Raw genomic sequence first — 25591 nt, forward strand, 5'->3', positions numbered from 1 at the left:
CAGAAGCCACCAACACAGCCCATTTGGCCACTGGATGAGTCATCCTGAATTAGGCCTCAAGAATGTGTAGTCATGGTCACCGAGGCTGGATATGGTCCTCTAGTTTGAACGAGGCAATGGAAGAGGGTACCTCAACAGTCTGAACGCTGTCCAACTTCTAGTGTGTGCAAGTGAAGTTGGGGTGTGAGACACTGGTCTCCTGAGGGGCCCACCCCAAAACCATGGGGGGAAGCTCGCTGCAGGGTCCCCCACCCACATACCCATCTCAAAGTCATCACATGACTAGTGTTGCTAAGAGCAACATGTGAAAGAGAAAAAGACTGTTTCTACAGTGACAATAGTCCTCAACTTTGCTTGCCTAATTATTTTAATTTTTAACATTTAATTATTTGTACTCAACCCACAAAGAATCCAAAGCAACTCACACACACAAAAAATGTATAGCATGAAAATGTTTTTTTAAATTAAAAATCGGGACCAGAGGAAATATAAACTGGGACTGAAAATCTAGTCCGTGGGGGGAGTAAAATGCTCATTACAGTGTTCTAAAAAGTTCTCAAAGTTAAGCCGTCAACTTGGCTTCACGTTAACAAGCAGTCAAAGCAAAAAGAGAAACAGAACTGGTTACAGGATTCTCATGTCCACGAGGAGAAAATATTTCAGTTCCTCAGGGGAAGCAAACTATTTCCTGGAATTCAGATCTGCAAGAATTTCCTCCCATGGGGCTTCATATAGGAGATCATGAGTGCTATGCAAAGGAGAAGATCTAAATCCGCCCCCCTACCATGGGCTTCCTAAAGCTGTTAAATCTTGGAAAATGTCTTTGGGAAAATTAAGGGTATACACTTCGATTAAAACCCTTCTATCCGAAATGAAGACGATACAGACCAAGTACACACCTTTCTTATAGTTTGGAAGAAGCCAACCTTGACTATCTCAAGGAATGAATGAACTTAATCCCTCAGTCATCTACATATGCCACGTCCATCAGCAAAGCTAAATTTATTACTCAACCAGAGGAAATTTACTAGACTTTTTGGTTCCTCGGTCCCTTGCTATTTTTATGTTTTTTTAAAGATCTATTTCTATTGCAATGAAATATAGAAAGCATGCCTTCTTTTTTATTTAGTTAAAAATATCAAGTGCTCAGAACAGTGTCTGGCAAATAAGTGCTAAATAAGTGTTTGCTTTGAAAAAGAAAAAAGGTGCTTCACTGGGCGGGTGTAGGGGCGTGTCAAGTATGAATGACTAATTATAAATCAAATGAGTTGACTGAGATTTTAAACCCCTCTTCTAACCTATTTTCAGGATTTTTCCTAAAGCAGCACAGATTGAATGGCTATTTTGATGTGAGAATGTGACATGAAAAATCTGGTGGAGGGGGATTATTATAATTTCCCATAGAGGAGGATTCAAAGGTTTTGAAACACTTAGAGAAATATCAGAACCTTTTAAAATTTCCTCTCCGGATGGAACAGCTGGAAGTTCAGAATCCATTACGATGTAGCCGGCGCTTCCTTTCAACCAACTTTCACAGTCTAAGTCTCTGTTCATGGGATGTATCTAATTTGTTGTTTAGTACATTGTGGGCATTCAATAATGGTCTATCAGAAAAGTTTTAAAACACCAAAAAGCTTCATTATCATATTTAGTTGTGACTCTATTTCTTTTCCTTAATCTGGTAAAGCGATTTTTAAATCACTTTACACGACATTACAATAAAAACTGACTATATTCTGGAGGGATTCGTGAAGTGACTTTTCTACATTTGTAAGGACAAATAATCCACACTTATAGTGAACCTATTTGTTCCAACAACAACAGATGTTCAATAATATGACCAGGAAGGAATTATGAATGTGGTAGAGAGATACCGGGAAGATTATGCAAATCAGACAGTTACAACCTGGGCCGAAATCAGATGAAATCCTCTCTCCTACTGCTACAATCCTTCGCTTGTCATCTTACCCCTTGACCCTTGTCTTTTGCACTCACCACCCAGGTAAAGCTTGCTATTATTTAGCACAGTAAAACAACAAATTTTGAATAGAACAATTCTGTGAGTTTTTCTGACTCAGGTCAAGAATCAGGTAACTTTATTTTGGCTTCAATTTCATATTTCAGATAATCTTCTTTTCCCATGATTTTTCTAGCCTTGGATTCTACCACAACCAGGGATTCATCCATTTTCAAAAAAAAACCCATCGAACACTTGCAAACGGATAAATGCTGTTTTAGAGCATTATCAGCACAGTCTGCGGTGCCATCTAGTTCCCATGCAGATGTTTCTAGCAGGTGCTAGAGGAGACACCTGTCCAGGTGTCCGTCCAAGCAAACCTACCCGCTTGCTGCTCTCTTCCTCTTGAGCCTTCCTGAACTCATGCTCGAGGGAGCAGTCCAGCTCATTGAAGAGCCCCACCTCCTCGCAGTTCTTCAGGAATCTCGTTGGGGTTGGAGTCTGATCTGAAAACAGAGACCGAGGGATCATAAATGGGACCTTTTCCTCAAAAGTCAGTGGCAAGTATGAGCTAATAAATTCACTAATCCCCTCCCCTCGCCTTAATGACGATGCCGAGTGGCCACCCATAATCTTCCAGCCCTTTAAATAAAGTGAGAATAGGGAAGAAAATAAAACCATAAAGCCCAGAGGAGCAATACGATGTGTAGAAGGCTGTGGCATGGGAGGGCTTCCCAAGCCTCCCTCTGGTCGACTTCAGGCGAGGAGATCCCACAGTTGACTTTCTGGAGTTCATATTGTTTGAATACACACTGCAAGGTGTGGAATAACTCTCTTTTAACTGGAAAACATGATTTAGCTAAAATAAGGCCAAAAATATCTACAGAGTCCATGTTAAGCCTGATTTTAGGGGGCTGGGAGGACAGAAAAATATATAAATGTTTATATCAAACAAAAAGAGAGAAACAAGCATTCAATTCCTTTTTCTTAATGGAGAATAAAAATTTAGCAATTCTTTCTCTCATTTTCGGAGTCACAGAAGGATGATGAAAGGTTCCAAGTCAAACACATTCAGCTTCCATCCCTTAAAAATATAATTATTAATTTTATTTTCCTTTTGCTGTAGCCAAAAGAATGTTTTGAGAAGACTCTCTAAAAGGAATAGAATTTCTTTCATATTCTTGATGGTCTGGAGAGCTTACTACTTAAAAACTGGAGGATCTGAAACCACTATTTGTGGCTTAATATTTATGCAGTATTTGCAGTTTATAAAATATTTTCGCACACATTCTCTAGAATCTAGATCTCACAAGATCCTATAAGGTAAGCAGAGTAGAATCACCCCTTTGTAATTATTAAGGACAGTCATCTTCCTTGTAAAGGTGTACTCGAGTGGACATGAATAAAACTGTGTAAACTGCCTTTTTCACAGAAAGAGAAGATAAAAGAACCAGAGAGGACCACTTCCCAGTGGGGAAGTCTGGCCACACAAATTATTTTACAAGTGAAGAAAATGGAAGGCCTGAGTGATTAAGGGTCTTGTCCAAGGTCTCCCAGGTAGATGTGGCAACACTAGGATTATAACCAAGGGCTTGGTGCTATTTCCATTATATATATATACACGCATTATTCCCACCTGAGCCTGTGGCAGACACTGCTAGATTGATTATGGCCGTTGTCCAGCTTGACCTACACTCAGTCTCAAATCTCTTCCTGCACAGTCCTCTAAGCCATCACCACCAGTCAAATGAAGAATGCCCTCAAGTTGATATGAATTTGCAATTTCTGCACTCTCTTTAGAAATTCCTATATACGGCAAGAAATTAGAATCCTATTTACTTTTCTAAGTCATAAAAAGAGTAATTAATCCCAGTAAATTATCTACTGAGATTCAAAGAATATCTTAACACCCATGAAGCTGAAATGGCTTGATATCTCCACTTAATCAGCCCTTCCAAGGCAATGTCTCCCGATACCCTATGGGCACAGAGCTTTACTGCCTGAGAAGTAACCGAATGGCTGATCTGGATTCCAATCAACAAAATACCCATCTGCATTCTTTCCCATTCTTAGCCCAATCTCCAAGCTTCTGAGCTCTCTTTGCAGTACATAGAGAGCCTACAACAGACGATCATAAATTGGACATTATAGATAAAAGACATACAAAGGATTGGGTTTCACTGAAAATAGTTTTGTTAAAAAATTAATTAATTTATTAAGATACACATATATACCTAAGTATCCAATATATACCTATAGCAGTTATGTGTTGTGGCTTATAAAATATAAAATTAGTATTTATGTAGCATTTTGCAGTTTGCATTTTTACCCACATCGTCTAGAATCTATTAATAGATCTCACAAGAGCCTATGTGGTAAGCAGGGTGCATATTATTTTAGGACAGGAGAAATAAGTTAAGTACCTTGCAGAGGTAAGCAGGGTGCATATTATTTTAGGACAGGAGAAATAAGTTAAGTACCTTGCAGAGGTAAGCAGGGTGCATATTATTTTAGGACAGGAGAAATAAGTTAAGTACCTTGCAGAGGTAAGCAGGGTGCATATTATTTTAGGACAGGAGAAATAAGTTAAGTACCTTGCACAGGGTCGCACAATTTGTAACCATCTTATCACTATTAAGTCCTCTCTTACTTTCGGACATAATCCCTTCTCAATCTAAATCCCATGCTTTGCCTAGACTCTCCTGCCAGGTCCAAAGGTCTTTGGTGCATGTGTAAAAGACAACACTGACAACCCAGAAATCCAGATTAGAAAATCATGTGGTTTTGGGGAAATTACTTACATTCTCTGGACTTCAAGTTCATCATCTTTCAAATAAAGTTCTAAAGTTACATGATTCTGTGAATTCTAAAATCACCAACACAACTAGGTTCGCTTCAGAAGTCACTGTTAGGGGGCTTCACTGGTGGCGCAGTGGTTGAGATGCAGGGGACACGGGTTCGTGCCCTGGTCCGGGAAGATCCCTCATGCTGCAGAGCGGCTGGGCCCGTGAGCCATGGCCACTGAGCCTGTGCGTCCGGAGCCTGTGCTCCGCAACGGGAGAGGCCACAACAGTGAGAGTCCCGCGTACCGCAAAAGTCACTGTTAGTAGATCAAAGAAAATATGACCACATAAAGGATAGTTGAACAGGAACATCAGTAACAACTGGTTAGACACTGGAAATTAGGCCAGAGGTAAGGGCTAGATATATAGATAAAAGAGATTTATGAACAGAAGGTGTAAATAGATGAAACGTGAGAGTGGAAATATAAGAGTGTGGTGTGGTATATGTGTGTGTGTGTGTGTGTGTGTGTGTGTGTGTGTGTGTTAAGGGTGTGGTGTGTGTGTGTGTGTGTGTGTGTTAAGGGTGGTGTGTGTGTTAAGGGTGTATGTGTGTGTGTGTGTTAAGGATGTATGTGCATGTGTATACGTTTACTGGATGCTTAGTCCATGCCAGGCATAGTGCTAAGTGCTTTGTATGCATCATCTCATTAATTTTCACATCAACCACATTAGGTAAAAATTATTTCCTCCATTTTACTTATGAGGAAACTGAAAGTCGCCTTTGGCCCCATTTAGTAATGGAGTTGCTTAATTGTATAAGTAATTGACATTCCTAACAATCCTTGGTTCTTCTGAAATATCTTGGAATCATTTATATCCCTCACACAATAGAACTGCATTACAAGCCTACAGACTCTTCACTAACTGAGAGGAACATTTTTGTGACTAAAAAACCTGAGAAAGTATCACATGACAGAACTGAAATAGTAGACCACTTGTCATCAATGGGAATTCAGTTTGCCAGGTTTTAATTTTCCTTTTATTCCTCTATGCTCCTTTGTTGGAGATTTACAAGTTGAGGACCATGATTCCAGGTAGAGAGAAGAGCAATCCTAGAGGCTCCATGAGACTCCTGAACTCTGAGACATGTTCATGAGATGCTCCATGAAATTGAATTCAGGTTGGCATTTGGGGGCCCAAGCCCCAAGCAAAGTTGAGAGATGTTTTCTGTCTCCTCTAACGTAAAATTATTCCCAGATACCGGCATGCGCCTACATACATCAGCAAAGGGAGGCTGAAGGAGCATGGTACAGGACAGTAATGGCACCGTCCATCACGCTGAGCCTCTCTGCAGCAATAGGGAAACGAAGCTATGGAGCAAGGGGAGCTATGGGCAGTAAAGACAGCTGGTTCCCGCCTATCCCCAGAGACAAAGACTCAGAGGAAGGTCCCAGAGTTGTTACCAAACGTGACTTTCTTTGCCGTATGATAAGAGTGAGGGAAAAGCAAAACTGTAATCTGTATCCACATTTGGAATAGATAAGGCACACTGTTCCTAATACTTAATTCATTTTCTTCTTGTGAATGAGCTATTCTTTCCAGTTACAACAGGAACCAGAAAAAGGAGCTTAACTTTTGTTTTAACATTTATTAGAATTAATACAGGGTCTCTAGTCATCTTTGATCCCACATGGTACCAGTTCCAAGTAAGCCAGGAAATGTGCAAATCTTCAAAAGGGGGACAGCTAAATCTATCAGCTGCTTAAATAAAAGAGGCAGAGTTTCTCAGCCACATGAATGCCTTGTCAAATAACTACTCCAGCTGAAATTAGACCAGAAGTAAGTGGGTAATACCCATGGTCGTAAGTTAAAATTCTTGTAATCTACACCTTATTTAGAACCAAGAGCATGCACCAGTTAGCTACAGCAGCATCAATTTCTATGTCCTGAATAACAGTGACCGATGCTCTACTAGGGGATAATATCTAAGGTGTGTTCCGCAGTGACAGGCCACACTCCAAGGTCTTACAGAAACTGGTTCCAGTGGGAACTCAGAGCTGAGATGACTGTTTAAGGACTTACGCTCCCCTTTCTTTTAGTGCTTCCACTCCAGTGAGGTCCATCTGAATGAGAGAAGATAACCCCAAATCTCAAACTAAACAAAAAGTTAATAGCTTTTGAGTTTGAACTTTACCCGAGTTGAAAGTATTTTGTTGTTACCTTTGTAAATCTGCACTGGTGCTGCAGAAATGCCTGCATGCTACCTTCTCACAGTCTACAAAGAGCACACCAGGTTCTCAGGAGACCTAGACACCCAGGGCCAGTGCAAGTGAGAAATCTTACCCTCCTGTACTCCTCTCAAGCGTCGTTGGGGATTTCTTTACCAATCGGACATGAAAGATTTGCACCAAAAGGGATAAAATACCTTTTGAAAAGTTGGTCATATTTCAACATCTGGTTCCCTTCCTGGAATGATGAGTCTGTTTCTTGAAAACAGGAGCATCTTTTCATAAAATCACTGCCTCTGTAAATAGCTAGGTAGAGGACATTTGCCATGCAGAGGCTCTACTTGCATATCTGCCCGGAAGAGTGCCACAAACTTGGCATTATGAGTTAGGAATTCACCCATCACTTCTATGATAGGAAATCCTGTATCACATTACATCTGGGAAGGACCACAAGTATATGGTCAGGACTACTAGGAAAAAAAGCATCTCACTAAGTTTTCCAATCAGTCCATAGTCTGTCTACCATCAAGTGCTTCAGTCCCAGCAAGTATGATTATTCCAAAGCCTAAATGACAAGCACACAGCTAAAGCAGAAACCCGATTCTTCTTTTAAAAAGTGTTTAGTCTGTTCTACATTTAAGGTTGCTACCTTATTCGGTTTCAGAGCTGTGTTTGAGTTATATGTTTGTCTATATTTCATTTTCCTCAATGGGAAAAAAATAAAGGCAAGGTGACAAGCCATCAATTAAAAAAAAAAAAGGAAAGCAGACTTCCCATCATATACCAGAGGAGAAAAATATGAGTCCCCTAAGCAAATTTTTTTTCCTATTGGTCTGACAGTCTCAGCTACGGTATCACTAAAGGACTCTATTAAGTAATTCTACATCATTTTGTATTAAATTGATACTATAAAAGCCTCACTAATTCAGACCAGTTATAAGAAAGATCAGTTTGAATTAGTGACCATTCTAACTATAGGGTATTTTTTAAAAGGCAATGCATTTTTATTATTTACATGACTCAATTTCAGCCAACAAAATGTAGCTTAATGGAATTCCTCAAGAATGGTGTTCAAATCAGTAGAGAAAAGTATTGGAATTAGCCTATCTATTTTAGTAAGAGTTGGGGTTCTCAAAAAAGGCATTTCTCTTTGAGACTTTTAATATTCTTTTTATAGTCATATTTACCCCATGAATTTTTCAGCAAATGCTTTCTTTAAAATATTCTTATACCTTATCTGAATTTTAATAAAGTTCTAATTGAGTTTACATTCATTTAAAAATAAAACTTCATTTAAAAATAAAATTCGGGGCTTCCCTGGTGGCGCAGTGGTTGAGAGTCCGCCTGCCGATGCAGGGGACACGGGTTCGTGCCCCGGTCTGGGAAGATCCCACATGCCGTGGAGCGGCTGGGCCCGTGAGCCATGGCTGCTGAGCCTGCGCGTCCGGAGCCTGTGCTCCACAACAGGAGAGGCCACAGCAGTGAGGGGCCCGCGTACTGCAAAAAAAAAAAATAAATAAAAAAAAAATAAAATTCATTTTAAATGAATTTTAAAATGCATAATCCTTTATAAAATTAATAATCAGTAACAACTGACAGAATTCCGAGGAATTCTAGACAGGCTTCTTTGCAATAAATGTGCCTTTTATTGAGTGTGAATATACAATAGGAGCACTAGGGTCCTTTCAGTAACACTGACATAACTATTTCCCTACATCTGTCCCAAGAGGCAGTGCTACCATGGGACAAACAAAGGTAACTCTGGTTTTTAAACAATAGCTGTGGGATGCTTAAGAATTGACCCGGACTGGGGTGATCCAGGTCAGTGAGACACGCCCTCACACTCTTGAATCACATGCTGGAATCCATTTATTTCAAGCTAGAGAGCTGGTAGACTAGATACCCTTAGAGAGGCTGTGAGTCAACTAGAAAATGCTCTGATAAAGGCATCTCTTACAACACATGGCTCCAGAAGACATAGATATAGACTTAAATAATTCAAGTATACTTTCCACACCTACATACTCACTGTTAGCCATGGCTTACCCCTAAGTGTTCCAACAGCAATTAAGCCACAATTTTATTTCATTTTAGAGGAGCTGAGCTGGTAAAAAGAGTTATTAACACTGTGAAACCATGTCTCTGCTGTCCACGTGAACAAAGGGATCAAAATTTGCCCTGAATAGTGGAAGCTAAAGCTTAATGTTTCCACTTAGTCACTCATTGCCTGAGTTCTACTATACTCTTTGTCAAAAGGGATTGGTTTCCAGATTAAACAGACTGGAAGCCAGTTTTTCATATATAAAGGAAGACTGTAGATCAATGCCTTTGACGTATTCAGGTGAATTTTCAAAATTCTATTTTGCTTGACCAACTAAAAACATGGATGAGAAGCTGACATGTCCAAATGCCAATGCAGTAAGCCCCTACATACAAAAGAGTTCTGTGCCAAAAGTGCGTTCGTATAAGTCCAACAGAATTAGCCTAGGTACCCAACTAACACAGTCGGATATATCGTACTGTACCGTAATAGGTTTATAATACTTTTCATACAAATAATACATAAAAAACAAACAAACACAGTACAGTAAACTACACAAAAGCACAACCACATGCACTCACATGACAACGTGAACTAACTTATGTGACTGGACACGCTAACGAACGTTTGCGTCTTTGAAAGTTCGCAACTTGAAGGTTCGTATGTGTCGCTACAATCTCCTTCTAAAAATGTTTGACCAATCTCTCCATTTGATGAGTATTGAAGGGATAAGTCAATAATATAAGAAAAAGCAGTTCATAGATTTATATCCAAACACAAATCTAAGGCCGAAACATACTAAAAATAATATGTGTACCTCACCAAATCTATGTGTACAGTGAGAAAATTATAGACAGATAGGGACTTTGGACAAATTGCTTATCCTCTTGATCTTGTTTACTCATATGAAAAAAAAGTGGCCAGGATTAAATGACAATGTATATAAAGCAGGGGGAATATTACAGGCATAAGATAAGGCAATAAATGGTAGCTATTTCTATTATCATGCTGCCCTCCGGTGCAAGCCATCTCCACCACCCTCTGTTCCATAAAGATCTGATTAATTTCCATAATGAGAAGTCACTGTGTAACTTTACCATCAATGGAAGAGAAAGAAGCTAAGTATGGGACATACTTAGCATGTGTGTGTGTGTGTGTGTGTGTGTGTGTGCGTGCAAGAGAGACAGAGACAGAGACAGAGATTTATTTACTTTTTATATCCCAGTTCATTCCAAAAAGAATCTGGAGTGAGATATGTCACCTTTCCTCTGGCTCCTCCCTTAAAATGCTCTTGGATTATTAAGTAGGGTTTATAGCAAAGAGCCATGAGCTATGGATTTGGGTTCTGAGATTGTCTGGTTGATCACAAACAATCTCTTGGAGACAAAAGTTCTACTTCATTGAAAACATTTTGCTTTCTCCACAGTAAGTATTAGGTTTAGAGTCTGGAATTAGAGATAGGCCCTACTTCTAGTCCTAATCCAGGTCTCAGTTGGGTTCTGAAGGACTATACTGTCATTTATATTAGATGCTCTGCATCAGACGGTGATAAGGAAGATGGGATGAGGAAGCCAGTCTCTCTTGCCTCTCTTCCATGTGTCAGCGCAAGATACAGTCAGCTGCACTGCATCTGGTCTTGGGGTTTTACCACTTCCAGCCCCACCATGTTCAGAGGTCAGGGAGAAAGAACCCCTGAGCCTGGAGTGCTGAACATCAGGTCTTGGCTGAAATGCCACTCATCTAGAAGAGGCCTGTCCTGACCTCCCTTGGGGAGCCTGCTGGCTACTGACATCACATTATCATGTTTATCTTCATCGGAGCACTTCTCCCTAACTGATATTTTCATGTTTATTTATCTGGGGATTTTTGGTTTTGTTTGGTTTTTGGTTTTTTTGTCTATTATCTCTCTTTCTCCCTACCTCCAACAGCATATAATCAGTTCCATAGAAGAGGGAACTCATCTGTCTGGTTCAATGCCACATCCCCAGCACCCAGCACAATAGGATCCTTGCAGGCCCTCATTAAATGTTTGTTGACTGAATGGTGATGAAGGGGCAACTTCAGACCCTCTTCCCACACCTCAGCTGGTGCCTGTCCTAACTTCTCTCCAAGCACAGCCCAGTTGCCTGCAGCATTAATCGGGCTGTGATGTCTGGTGAGGGAACTGACTAGGCATTTAAAGGCATGGTCTCCTGTCTCTTTCTTAGGTTTCCCACCTGAGTGTGGATCAGGTTTTATCTTTTGGGAAAGGCTTGCAGTACTCTTGAACTTCACCTTCCCTTTCATGAAGCAAAATCAGTCATCTTCTACGTCTATATTTCTACCGTATTCCCCCAACACACAACATACACACAGAGTTCTCATTTAGTATATTATTTGCTTATTATTTGTTCAACTACAAAGTTGTACTTTGATTCCTATTCTGTTTTGTTTTGTTTTTTTTCCTGTACAGACCCTGGGAACCCTGTAAAGAAGTGGGGGTGGGGATGTTTGATAGGGCAAGATTTAGGAATTTCTGGATACCTAGACATAATACCATTAAAATAGATCCAAACACCATCCTCTTTGTCTCTAATACTGAAATTTGATCATAATTTGCAAGCCAAACAGATCTGGTGTCATGTGGTAGCTGGTAATTTTGCAACCTGTATGTGGACGTATACTGTCTTCAATGGATTCTCATTTCAAAACTGGCACCTAAAAACCTTTGCTATCACAACTTCCCTCACCATGAAATTATCTTCTATCAGACGGAGAATAGTTGAAGGGAAAGGTTCATGCCCCTCGTCACATCAGGACACTGGAAATGTACCACAGAGCCCAAATAAGGATGGACGGACCAAGGTGGGAGGGAATGGAAGTCTTTGCCCTCAGAATCCAACACCACCACCCCTATTCATGTCCTTACTAGGGACATGTACTGTCCTTTTAGAAGGAGAGGTTTTATGTTTACTGTCTATCAGTAAGAGCAGACTAATGTTAATAAAACACCATGACCATCACTTTTATTATCCTGCTTTGTGGCATGTCAAAGATTATTTACAAAAAAAAAAAATGGACTTTATGGCAAAGCTATAAAATTATTTCAGATCTTACAACTCTTTGGACATTTACCCTTCAAATGTATATGTGTGATATCTTAATAACTTCCCTAACTATAATATTTGCAATTAAAGAAGGATGAAGTGATTTTCCAAAATTTAGGTTAGCTAGACACCCTGAAATTAGTAATAAACATACCTACTATACTTTATCTCCTTAATATATGTTAAACACCAATTCATCTGAAATGAAATTTTGCGTAACTGAATATTGCTTTAAAAAAATAGCCCAAATATTGCTTGAAAAAAAATAATAGCCTTGAACATTTTTGCCCTGATGAGGCTTTCTGATTTAAGATTTGATTTATACTATTTTTATTTTTATTGTTACTATATTTTGAGCTGTACAAAATTATTCATCTTCATGAGAGGCCACAAAATAGGTTTAAGGTACATTAAGAAATAAAATTCTAATGAACATATTTTTAATAAAAGCAGATTCTGAAGCTTTTGATAAATTCAAATCTGAGTAAATTAAGATACAGACAAATAAAACTTCAGTCATATTAACAACCACAATCTAATATGCTAAAACTGAAATGATGTTTGACATAAATATATTTTAAAGACTTTCCTGGAAAAAAAATGCAAAGCACAAATACTCAGTAAATAGCATATTACAATTCAGTGTGGACAACATTGGCATATGACATGTAGTTGACACCTCAGCCTCTGGAGGTGGACTGGATAGCTCTGTATTCTGTTCCAGCAAGAAATTTTTACGAGACTACAAACACGCAGAGTGGGTAGCAAGTTTAAAAATTTAGCACAGGGAAATATACCCAATCTCCTGGGATAAACCATAATGGAAAAGAATATTTTTTTAAAAGAATGTATATCTGTGTATAACTGGGTCCCTCTGCTGCACAGCCGAGATCAGCACAACACTGTAAATCAACTATCCTTCAATTAAAAAATGGTTCAAAAAAATGTAGCACTTAATTTCATTGGGAGTATGAAATGGCCTCATACCAGCTTCAATATAAAACCTGAGAAAGCAAAATAAAATATGCCCTTATATTATTCATGCTGTTTTTCCTCATTTAGTTCTCCCTTCATTTTCTTATTCTGAGTTTGACATAACAAATTAATAAGAATCTGGTAAGAACTACTGAAAAGCTTCAAGAGTTTCATCAAAAACCTATAGGAAATCTATAGAAACGTTCCCACATCTTTAGCTACTTTTTTTCAGACCTTTGGATGGGGCTCCCTGTAGGGCCATCCCAGCAGTCTACCTGAGAGATACTATGCTGGTACTTACCTCTACAGTGATCATATCGCTACATAATCACCACTCCTTCACACTCACCTCCCACTTCCCTACCCCCAGGCCGCCTATTTTAGGGATCCTGTTTGGGAGAAATAAAGGATGAACTTATTACTTGAAATATTGGGAATTCCACAGTCTAGAGCCTTGCTACTTTCCTATACATGTTCATCGTTAAATTATAAGGTTACACCACGTGTGACTCTATAGAACGTAATAAATGATTAAAACAAAAGAACAAAACACCCTTCCTAACCCTTCTAGGCTTTCGTAATTCCTAGAAATTTGAGTTTCTGCATCTCTGTTTCTAGACTTAAGGAAAGACAAAGTTATTTCTGAAGAGCCATCTAGTTCAATAAAAACAAACAGGCTGAGAGAGAGGTGGTAGAGGAGGGAAGGGAAGAAGCTGCCTTTGAACACGAGAGTCTTGCAAATCACAGCCCATCTGTACCACTAACGAGTCACGGGCCAGACAGTGAAGACCTGTGGACAGTCCCGTCACCGGGAGTATTTGATCATATATATAAACTGATGAAGCCTGACAAAGCAGTAGCTGGTGCAAGTCAGAGGGTTAGGACTGCAGGATCAAGGGCCCTATTTTTTTGCCCTGTTGGTGAGTTTGGGAAAGTTGCTCCCTCTCCCACACCCCTTCATCTCTATCTGTAAAATGTGGGTTGTAATAATAACCTGTCTGAAAAAACTCTTAGGGTATTTACTAATAAGAGCGATAATAAAATACTTGTAGGGCTTCCCTGGTGGCGCAGTGGTTGAGAGTCCGCCTGCCGATGCAGGGGATGTGGGTTCGGACCCCGGTCCGGGAAGATCCCACGTGCCGCGGAGCGGCCGGGCCCGTGAGCCATGGCCGCTGAGCCTGCGCGTCCGGAGCCTGTGCTCCGCAACGGGAGAGGCCACAACAGTGAGAGGCCCGTGTACAGAAAAAAAAAAATACTTGTAAAATTTAACTGCCATAGAAATGCTCAATTATACGAGCCAGTTTTGCCTGTGCAGTCAGTTTCTCTTCTGATATCATTTAAAACATGTTCATGGGCGTATTATTTCTTTCACGATGCCAGGGAGACAGTGGCTTGAGTGAAATATTTCTAGCCTGAGAAGGCCAACAGGAAATGCTTCAATTGCCCTGCTAGGGTTTATGAAACTCTTGCACTTACATGCTTTCATTGGATCACAATAAGCCTGTGAAATAGACTGGGCAGATAAAATCATTCCCATTTAATGGAAAAAGAAACTGAAGCCCAGAAGTGTTTACCAACTTGCTCAAGGTCATCTGGCCAGGCTAGAGTTCAAGTTTCCTTACTCCTTGCACTCTTTCTAATTTACCACACTACCTCTCAAGATGGGACAGAATGGAAATTAATTGATGGATTTATGATCACATTTGCTGAGCACTTGTATTTCCACACATTATCTTATTTAATTTCCCAATTCTGAAGCTGGTACTATTTCTTAAGGAAATCTTCACTGACCAGCTCAGTCCAGAAAGAGAGCTCCTTCTGCTAAAGCCACACAGCATTTTTCCTTACAATGCTCATTTGATATATATCATGGACAGTCCTCTATTTTAGCTAAGTTTTCACACACACATTGTGATGTCCTCGAAAACAGTAATCATATCAATCTTCGCGCCTCCACGGCACTCAGAACAGTGCAGCGTGCATTACAGATGCTCAATTAACATCTGTTGCTTGAGTAATTACAGGTATGTGACGTTAAAAAATCCTTACACGGAGCCAAGTTTCATAGTAATAAATATTTCACATTCCAGAAAACAAGAAGTCATAGCTCTCCGATTATTTGAGTGAACACTACATTAGTGGATTACATTCCTGCTTACCATTATTTTAAGCCTCAGCTGTACTTTAGAAATATAGATTTTCAAGGTGTAGAATTTGCCAGTGGAAATCATCCTATTCTGTAGAACAAGTGTCTCACATGAGGCTGATCTGATCACCCAAAGCGTCTTTGCCTGATGGCTCCTTACCTGATAACATATTGTCTGTTTTTATTGAGGGAAACTTCAAAGTCATTTCATGCTTGTGCCTATGAATCATCAGATGGTCCTCTGTTGGGAAGCGCTGTCAAACAAATAGAAAAAAAGGGAGAGGGGAGAGGAGCCATTCAGTTTTGTAATATATATTTCACCATCACAGAGAAAAAGATATATTCAGCACTGCAAACGTGACAAGGAAAACAAAAAGTTAGTTCTGAAAAAGTGTGAAAGCATGGTAAGTAAAATGACAAATTATCTTACGCAACCACATATGCATTCATGTCAAACTTTGGAAAAGAACTACACGTCACGCTTAATTATTTGCCATATATATCTACAGATGTACCCCATGACATCTGCATAGTATGTTTCTGTTTATGAAGACCTTGCACACTGATTATCTCATTAATTATAATTATACATATGATGTATAGTAACACAGCAAATTATTTTGAGTGTTCTATACTCCATGCAGTGTAGTAAACCAACACTTTATTTTTAATTTTCAGGGAATGATATTATGGTTGTCAAAAATGCTGCGCCCAAATATTTTCAGCTGTCTGGCTTCTGGTCATATGGTGGAATTGGATTTCCTGGCCCTCTTGTGGTTGGGTGGGGCCATGTGAGTAGTTCTACCCATTGAGTCATGAATGGAAGTGACATGTCATCCAGATGTGAGCATCTATTTCTTGGGGCAAGACCCTCTCCCTTTTAGCAAAGAGATTCACAATACAAGAAATAGTGGCCCCTCAATCATCCCAAATCTCTGAAGAATTATGAAGAGCATCTCTGAATTCTGAAGGATTATGAAAAATATCCTGCCAATCTATAACTGAAATGTATGCTTGGGCAACTGAAATAAACCTTTGTTGTGTCAAGTCATTGAAGCTTTGAACTCATTTGTTATTGTAGCAGATCCCAGCCTATCCTGACTCAGACTGGTATGTTTTAATAACTGAACTTAACAGGGTATCTGCTTTATCAAAGTCAAATGAAAATTCAACAAAAGACAATAAAGTCTGCTGAATATTTCCAAATCTTTGACAATCTAGAAAATCTCTCAGAGTGTCCCAGCTCCTCAGGATAGCCACTATAAATTTCAATTGCCATTGTATATTAAGGTAGAAATCTTTTCCGCAAACAGTATAATTTGTATTCACGGGAATGAGGGGATTCACTGGGCTAAATCCTTTGGAATATTCTAAAAGTAGTTCTTCAAATAAATATCACTTATTTCTTTGTCATTTGTATAACATAAATTGGAGAGTACAGAAGTTGCAACACATGGTGATCATGCCAGATTTCTGAATACACAGAAGTCTTCATGACATGTGGGTTTTTCCTGCAGGATCATCTGGTCCTCTATAACACTATAGTAGAATGACTGCATCAAATAAGTGACACTACCATATGTGGCTTAGACACAGAGGTTAAATTTCTTAGTCTTTCTGTCAAAAGCCTTATTATAATTCTTTTCTGTAATATATACCAAAAAACAACATGGGAATAGCCTTCATTTGCAGTCATTTTGTTAGCCATTTTTGGCTCCATAAAATAATAACCTAAAATAGAATATAAACAAGAATACTTACTATATACTACTAATAATCTCCATGATATCTCATATTAATTATAATTACCTTCCAAATAAGACAATACAGGATATCTGTGATTTTTTTTTTTATTTGGTAGGAAAATAGCAAATTGTAAATAACCAAAAGGTACAGTCTGCAATAGATACAGAGCTGAGAGAGGCCACTGGAACTTAAAAGGAGGTAAATGCAGAGGGCAAAGGAACAGTGAAATTAACATTGGACTTTGTGAGATCAGAAAGAGCAAGAGAAGCTTGTTTCTCCTCACTTTTGGGACAAAGCTAACTTATAAGGAGCCGTAACACACACACACACACACACAAAAAAAAAAAAAAAAAAAAAACCTCCCAGGTATTATAGGCCATTCCTAATAGAGCAAAGGTTCTTTCCAATGAGGGTAAAAGGCGGTGGGAGGGGAATCCATCCATCACCTCCAACACAGCGCAAGCACTGATAATTCATATTTACTCCCCTTTCCAATTCCCAGCCATCCTTTCTTCTCCATGCAGGTCCCAGGCTATGGAACATCGCTCAAGTAAATGCCACGATGGACTGATTCCCTAACACCCCACCAGGAGACCCTTGGAATCACTGGCCAACCACATCTCTTCAATTGAAAGATGCTCATGTTTTTATAATAGCTTATCAAGAAAAAGAAACACTTCCACATTAAATAGAGACATCAAGTTTTAGATATATCTTTACATTTAAATTTAGTGGGGGTTGAAGGAAGAGGCTTGGAATTTTACCTTAAAACCAAGAAACTATGTAAATTCTCAAGTCTCATGTTTCTCCAAACCTTTCCTCAGTTCACCCAGCCTTCTCAAGGAAATGACCTGCTCCTTCACTGAAGTTCAAGGTCATTTGAAATGCATCCCTTCAACATTTATTATCACCTCCATCTCAGAATTTACATTAACTCCATAGGTCCTATTTCCATTCCCTCCTGTCTCTGAGGAGTGAGCATCGCCCCCCCCCCTCCCCGCTCCACAGGATCCTCTACACCCCTGTAGTCTGGGGAAGGGCACTCCAGCTGTGGTCCTTCAAGCCAGCATGCACACTCCTCCTTGCCCTTGACTAAATCCAGCCTGGCGAGCCTTGACTTGATATATGTATATGTATAGCTGATTCACTTTGTTATAAAGCAGAAACTAACACACCACTGTGAAGCAATTTTACTCCAATAGAGATGTTAAAAAAAAAACAAAAACCTTTTCTCAAGCTGCTTCCTTCTCAGGCTACCATTATATCACTCTGCTTCCCGTCACTCCCTAGCACTCTTGAAAGGCTCCTCTATGCTGGCTACCTCCACTTCCTCACTACCCACTCACTCAATCTGGCCCCCACCCCGACTCCTCTCTCATAGGTCGCCGGCAAACAGCCAACTGCCAAACCCAACAGCCCCTGCTCAGGCCTCTCGCTGTGCCAGCTCTAGCAGCGTCTGACACCAGTGACCACACGTCTGTAGCATTTATTTATTTATACCCTGCCTGATTCCAAAAAGGAGAAAAGATGGCTTAGAGCAATACCTAAAATAGAATGGGGGAGCATCACTTAGAAGTAGGTGATTCCCAAAAGGGAAGGGATCCAAAAAGAAACAAGGCTAAAGCCAAAATGCAAGTCACTGGGCAGTCACTCTCAACCGGGGGCAATTTGGCCCCCAAGGGGACATTTAGTAATGCCTGGAAATCTGGTTTTCGCAACTGGGGAGCGCTACTGGGATCTAACAGATAGAGGTCAGGGATGCTGCTAAGCATCCTATAATGCACAGGGGAGCCCCCCACACATACACAACAAAGAATTATTCAGCCCCAAATATTGGTAGTGCCAAGCTTGGGAAATTCTGCCACACAGTCCAATGTCCTCTGTGCACTTCTTTTCTCTCTGACTTATCCAAATGCTGGATGCGGCTAAATACCCCTTTCTTAAGGGCTCTCCTCTACCATCATTCAGAATCCTGGACTCTCCTGGAACCCTAACTTGCCATGAACCCTCTCTGGCCTTTGCTAAGTGTCTTGAGGATCCCTTTCCCTTAAATGCCCCTTCCACAGAGACACCCCCATTATCCTCCCCAAGTAAAGTAAATCCCCCTAGGATGGTCTTCAGGGTGACCTGTGCTCTTCCTTCATGGAAAATTGCAATTCATTAATTAACTGATGAATTGCTCATGTGGTTCCACGTGTAATGCCTAGGCTAGAAGTTCCGTGAAGGCAGGGATACATGTGTTTTATGCACAGAGCAGGCCCCTCAAAAATGTGCTGAGTGACTCAAATTGAATAAAACTTAACGTCACATTTTTACAGCCAAAGCAAAGCAAACTGCTCAAGTTATTGGATTCTTTCTGGCTATTGAGACTCCCCCTTAAGGAAACTAAGTGGAAATCAGTTTTAACTTAGATAAGACAATTCTCTGCATTCACAATGGAGAGTCCTGGTCTAGCAGAACTTTTCCCAGTACTTCAACCTATCTGTGTCTTCCCAGTGTTTCCTATTTCAAAAGGACCTCCAAAACCAGCTTGCCAAAATATAGTTGAAATTCAAAATAATATTCTCTACTGCTTTCCTGATTTATTAGGTAAAAACCAACATTCATATAAAAGCCCCTGGAGAATCTACTAGAACACAAGCAAAGGAGGCTGGTTTCTCAGCTGGTGGCTGATGTCAACAGCGGCATCGCGAGGCAATAACATTTCATGTTTCCATGACATATTCCCTCCAGGAAGCTTCCAGGACCCTCCTCAAACTCTCTGGGGAGATACAATGAAAAGGGTCCTTCATGGACATCACCTCTCACTGACTCCCAGACATTGCTCTGCGCTGTGCTGCCAATCCCACAACATAGACAGGCAAGAGCGTGGGGCTTGATTCCACCTGAAACTACTGGGCACTTCAGAGAAAGAGAGCATAACGACCCACATGCCTGTGCTCTGAGTTCTAAGCTTGTCCTTTATCCCATAAAATGAAGAGCTTGGCATGAGAGCACCATGTGTGGTCATTTTCCAATGACTGGAACTTGGAGATATCCAAAGGGTCAAGTGTAGAAAAAGTCACCATCCTGTTCCAAAGGAAAAATGTCAAATTCTGATTTTAGATGATGGATGTTTCCAGTTTCTTTCAAAGGGATGGGTTCTAGTACAATAGTAGCAGAAGTCACCATAGCAACAGTGGACGTCAATTGAGCACAACGTGCAGGTCCTTTACTAAACACTCCACACACAGTACCTCATGTAAGCCTCACATCTAATCCACTTGATGGCAGCCATCAGAGGCTAAAAGAGGGTTAACCCAGCATAGCAGGCCAACTTCCTCTCTCAAAGTTTAGATAAATGGAAAAACTATGGGTTCTAGATGAGTCATAGGGGGTTTATTTTACTCAAACGGGAAAACAAAACAAAATCGAATTCAGTCTCTGATGGTGAGCTGTTTCACCAGTAATCCAAAGGCCCAGAATTCAAGTGGCTATTGTCAAAAAGAGCACCCTCTTTCCCCCTGTCTGAAATAACAATCCTGAACATCTGGTGGGCAGGATGCGGCTGGCTCGCTTCCAGGGGAAAGTTATGGATGGAAATGGCCAACACTGATGTAGTTCAGAGGCTGTGAGGGAAGTAGTTCAAACTAGTCAAAGTGGAAAAGGATGATGATGATGATGGTGATGATGACGGTGAAGATGATGGTGAGGGGGACTTTGAGAATATCTTGGTGAAGAAGAAAAGCCAACAACAGGCATGACCGCCAAGTGAGAGTTGCCTCACTGTGGGGAAGGTACTGCATCCCCTGCAGACCAGAGTGGAGGACCCCCCTACACTCACCTGGGAGCAGCCTGGGGCACTGCAGACAAACGGCCTCTCCTGCTCCAAATTCATCTTGGATTCCTCATAAATCTGAAGGGTCAGGGGGAGAGAGGAAGGAAAACAGAAATTCATGAATATCTCCTGCTTCTACCTGAGAAAGGCAATGGCTCAGAGCCCCCTCCTATGCCAATTCCCAAATTAAATGAGAAAAACATAAACATGAACAACAGGTCCTGCCTTGCTGAAGTTTATCAGGCTCCCTGCAGTCCAAGTTCCCACTGTGTTTTCTTGAGTGCATATTTACTGCACTTTGGAGAAAAAATGCAACCAAAAACAATGTCTATTGCAGCAGAAATTCTGCCTGGTGGGTGTTATTATCAGGTAAAACCCCACCTGTGCAGGGCAAAGAGCAAGAGAAGGGTAGTTACTGGGCAATTATCAGTGTGAGGACCAATCCTGAGCATCAGGTCAAATGATTCTCCCATGATCACCCCACTGAGATTCAGTATGAACAAGGGACGCAAGGTAGTCCTACAGCCAGCTTAGCAAATGACCCTGGCAGTGAGCCACGGTCTTAAATTCTCTTTCACCTCAGGCATTTGATGATGCCTCAACAAAAGCTATCCAAGTTGTACAGAGGTGACGAGAAATCAGCAAATGCAAAAAGCATTACCTTAAATATTTCATTAATTTGGTTTTACAGGCTGATTTGAAATTAAAATCAGATTAAGGCGACTGCCCCTCTGATCTAGATAAGTTGTCTGGAATAAGGTAGCTTTGCAGGGAGAAACCTTATGTTGTGATCTCAGACATATGTTAAACTATAGTATGGTCTTTTCTTATGCAGGGGTTAGGTTCTAAGGTAAGTTCATTAGGCAAAAATTGAGCGTAACCAAATAGCTTTGCAAATCTTCCCCCAAACCGATAAAAGTACAATATATATGATTGTGTAGTTACTAATCTATACAGTAATATAAAATTTTTTTTTAAATATCATAAGATGTACTATACAATTGAAGTTCCACAATTTAAATAGTTTTCTAAATCATACTTTTCTTTTTGCCAGTTTTGGAACTGAGTTTACATAAGCTCCATGTGCTGCTGGTAGGACACGGCTTCATTATAGAACTAAAATCTACTGTTTTGTCTCTGAAGAAAGGAAGTCCTGTGCTTCCTTAAAATTCTACTTGTAGGTTATTCCAAAGGAGTCTTAAGTCACCTTCACCCTTGAAAGAGAAAACTCTGCTTCACTCATGGAATAGTTACCCTTCATCCAAGAAAACTTTATCATCTTGCAAAAAAAAAAAAAACAACAACAATTCTAATTTGTACGTCATTACAGCCTTCCCCCAAACACTAATATATCCACATATATTCTTTGGGAAATAGAGGCATACTTTCACTTTTCTGAAACACAAAATGAAAACACTTGCCTTAGATAACACTCCTAGTCAGATATTAAAAACAAATTTTAAAATGTAAACTCTCTTCACATCACTATTCCTCAAGTTTCACTAAGTAATGCCCTTTTCACTCTCCATTTGGAATGACTAGTCACATATCAAGGCAGTAATGTCGAATAATTTTACAGTTTTCCTGTATCAGACACATTGGTTAAACTTTTTTACTCTATTATATTTAGAAGAAGGAGGAAAAAAATACAAGTATCTTCCGAAGTTTTCCACTTGCCCTTGTCTGAGGAAAGTCATGAGCAACTAAAATGACTTCTCACATCTCGTTATTCATGTGATTTTGCCATCACTTATCATAGAGCATCCCTCCTCCCCGCTGTGAATGCTGATGACTTACTTCTAAGCCTCCAGATAAAGGGTGACTTTAAAGCTGAGAAAATGATTTTGATCCAAGATAGAACAAACAGCATAGTAACTGGGTTATTCATTAATATTAAATATGCCTTGTTTTTCTAGTAAACTTTTTAAAACACTTCCCTGGAACTTTTCTGTCTCTGCGTCCATGATCTGTCTGACCATTACCAGGTCACTAAACTGCTTCATGCCTCAATTTCCCCTCCTTTAAATGGGGGTATGAATATCAATCTTCAACTCCTTCATTCCTGTATCACACCAATCAGTTAGGGAGCCATTTCCAAATTATGGAGAAAGGTCTTAAAGGTATTTAAGTGTGTGTGTCTGGAGGTGGGGGGAGGTTTTGTGGACAAGTGTTACTGAAACCTCACTCTAATATTAACTATTCCTCATGTATAATAGAGATGTTGCTATAAAGTAAGTCTTTCTTGGACATCATTTAACAATTTGGGTTGCTAAAGTAACAAAGAATGCCAATATTAGTCATATTATTAACCAATATTAAGATTACATGATGGTAAAATGGGAATGTTCAAAGAAAGTTCCATATAAATACATGTATGGTCTACATCTGAAAGAAGTAATTCGTGATAATAATTAAATTAATGTCCAACTGACAGAAGTGGTCAAGATTGGAAGTGCTACTGCTGCAGTTTAAAGGGGATTCATTAATAAGCCAAAGTGAAGAAAGAGACTGACCAAGCCTTGCCACATCAGTATGAGGAGGAAGTATTCTTCTACCATAGTCACAACTCTATCCCAAACCTGAGTCCACCAAAATGCTGACTTTTCCCATAAATTCAGGCCCTTAATGGTAATAGTTTATCAATTCTGCTTAACCCCAACACGAGCTACCTTATCTTAATTATTGGTTGTAATTTGCATACGAACTGCAGCAAATATCATGGAATTCTATGATGCTAGTGATAGGAGACTGAACAACGTTCAGTCAGAAAAAAATTTTCAGTCATATAGATTTACACTGTCTTATTGAGCCTTCAAAGTCTGGACGCCACACTTAGAGGAAGAGGATCAATTAGACAACTACTGAGTCTGCCTACAAATAGTTTAGAGTTCAGTTCATTATGTTCAACTGAGTTACCAGTCATTGTATTATTTTATTATTAAAACATATATGAATCTGTATCAATTTACTGTATGCTATGAATCCCACGGACCAAATGTTTTGGCAACATACTATTGGAATAAGTGGCCTAAGGTAAAATGGCAGTTGCTAAAATAAAATACGTTTTAAGTGATGAATAAGGTCTGAGTGGGTGTATATATATATGTGTGAACCTCAACTGCTTTATTTTGATGCTCTGCGTTCCCACATTTAGCCCTCTATAAACAGCACACCCTTGTTCATTCCTCCTGTGTGGGTGTTGGAGATAGTTTTACTAAATAGTACCACTCTACCACACAGGCTTCATTACTTTTATCAACCAGTATGATCTGGTCTGATGTATTAGTCAAGAGCCATGATCTCTTTTTATGGTCTATTATTATGGTTCTTTTCTAGCACATATTGTAATAATTATTCTCTCAAGCAGACTTCTACTAAAGCCCTGTGTATATTCTTTTATCATCCATCACATGGGGGGCAAATTACTCAGACATGATTTTAGCCAGGCTGTTCTGCATTTGGTCCTCAGAGGTCAGGCCTCATCTTCTCATTTCCCATTCAGTTGTTTTACTAGCTGGGATGTTTAATGAACCAGGTTTTGCTTGGCAACCGCCATACCCCAGGCTGCACTGCACAGAGCTGCCATAGTAGGCGTTCAATAAATATTTGTGGGATGGATAATGAATCCTGAATCACCACAATAAACCGTCTCAAACAGCTTGCTTTTTTCCTACTCCTAAGGCAGTGGTCCTCAAACTTTTCGGCCCACAGCCAAGTTTTCAGCAAGGCAAGAGTTTGTGCAGGCCAATAATTCCACCTGTTCCCAGTTATGACCAGAGAAGAAATCTCACCAGGTTTAATGGAAAAAAGTCAAAGTTGCTTTTGGCGAAAACAACAGTCTAGTTTTCATTAAATTTCACATGTAAATGTATTAATTCATTATGAATTCAGTCTGTTAATATTGTCATAGATGCTGAAACCACTGGAGTCCAGTCTATTAACCATGTGTGGACTGTTTATGGCACCCAGAGAGGGCCCTCTGAGTAACATCCAGTGACCCCATATCTTTGGTTAAATACAGTAATAATTGTGGAGGGAGCTGTCTAATCATTTAAGAGTTTCTTTACAAATAGTATCATTTTTTGTTCCTCCTTTTCCAAAGTTTAGCTTCAATGTTCACTTAGAACAAATGCCTCAAGAGTCTAATCTCCCTTCAGAGTTTTGGAAAACAATACAAAACCCTAATAACAAACCCTAATGGTGTATAAAGCGAGTAGAGGTTTTTCGTAGTCGACAAGGAGATGACAGGTTTGATTTACAATTCAAACTAAACTGCCACTGGATTCAGCTGGCCTCTCAATGAGCAAGAATCTCTTTCATTGTTTAGCGTTTGACCCTACAAATTCCTCCTGGTCTAAAATGGGAAATCTTCCACAATGGCTGATGCAATCCATTCAAATGCTTTGCCAGGCATTTAGGTATATACTTGGAATTACTACTTCATGAAGGGCAAACACTGCAAAAAACAAATGCTACAAAAAACTTGGATAGTCTACACAAAATACTGTAAATATGTATTTTCAACTTAAGAGCAACAACTGAGCCCAAAGGGAAAAAAACCTACATCATCTGCTTTGCTAGAATCAGCCAACAGTGATGCTTCCCCATCTAAATCATAGTAAGTCATTACCGATTCTTAGTTAACAGCAAACTCCGATCTCAGTGTAATGGCCCAAATTTCCCCCACAAGAGCAAACACATTCATACAGTGATATGCGATTTGGAATAGTAAGACGCTAAAAATGTTGTTTTAATCTGAAAATCTGGCATGCACTTTTATCAACACCAAAAGTTCTGGGAACTTCAAAGCCA

At 39.8% G+C, this 25591-nt stretch overlaps 1 protein-coding gene across 3 annotated transcripts in view; it reads right to left on the reverse strand.

The window, feature by feature from the left end:
- CREB5 (cAMP responsive element binding protein 5) overlaps positions 1 to 25591 on the reverse strand; it is a 417963-nt gene that overhangs the window by 321739 nt on the left and 70633 nt on the right. For all 3 annotated transcript variants that reach the window (XM_032643594.1, XM_032643595.1, XM_032643593.1), the window contains exons 2-4: positions 20786 to 20857; positions 15377 to 15470; positions 2342 to 2463 (exon numbers count right to left, since the gene is read on the reverse strand). In XM_032643594.1, coding sequence (XP_032499485.1) covers positions 2342 to 2463; positions 15377 to 15470; positions 20786 to 20839 — 270 coding nt within the window. In that variant the 5' untranslated portion in view covers positions 20840 to 20857. The remainder of the gene's footprint in view (positions 1 to 2341; positions 2464 to 15376; positions 15471 to 20785; positions 20858 to 25591) is intronic.

Source organism: Phocoena sinus, chromosome 9 (genome assembly GCF_008692025.1).
Source record: "Phocoena sinus isolate mPhoSin1 chromosome 9, mPhoSin1.pri, whole genome shotgun sequence".
Classification (NCBI taxonomy): domain Eukaryota; kingdom Metazoa; phylum Chordata; class Mammalia; order Artiodactyla; family Phocoenidae; genus Phocoena; species Phocoena sinus.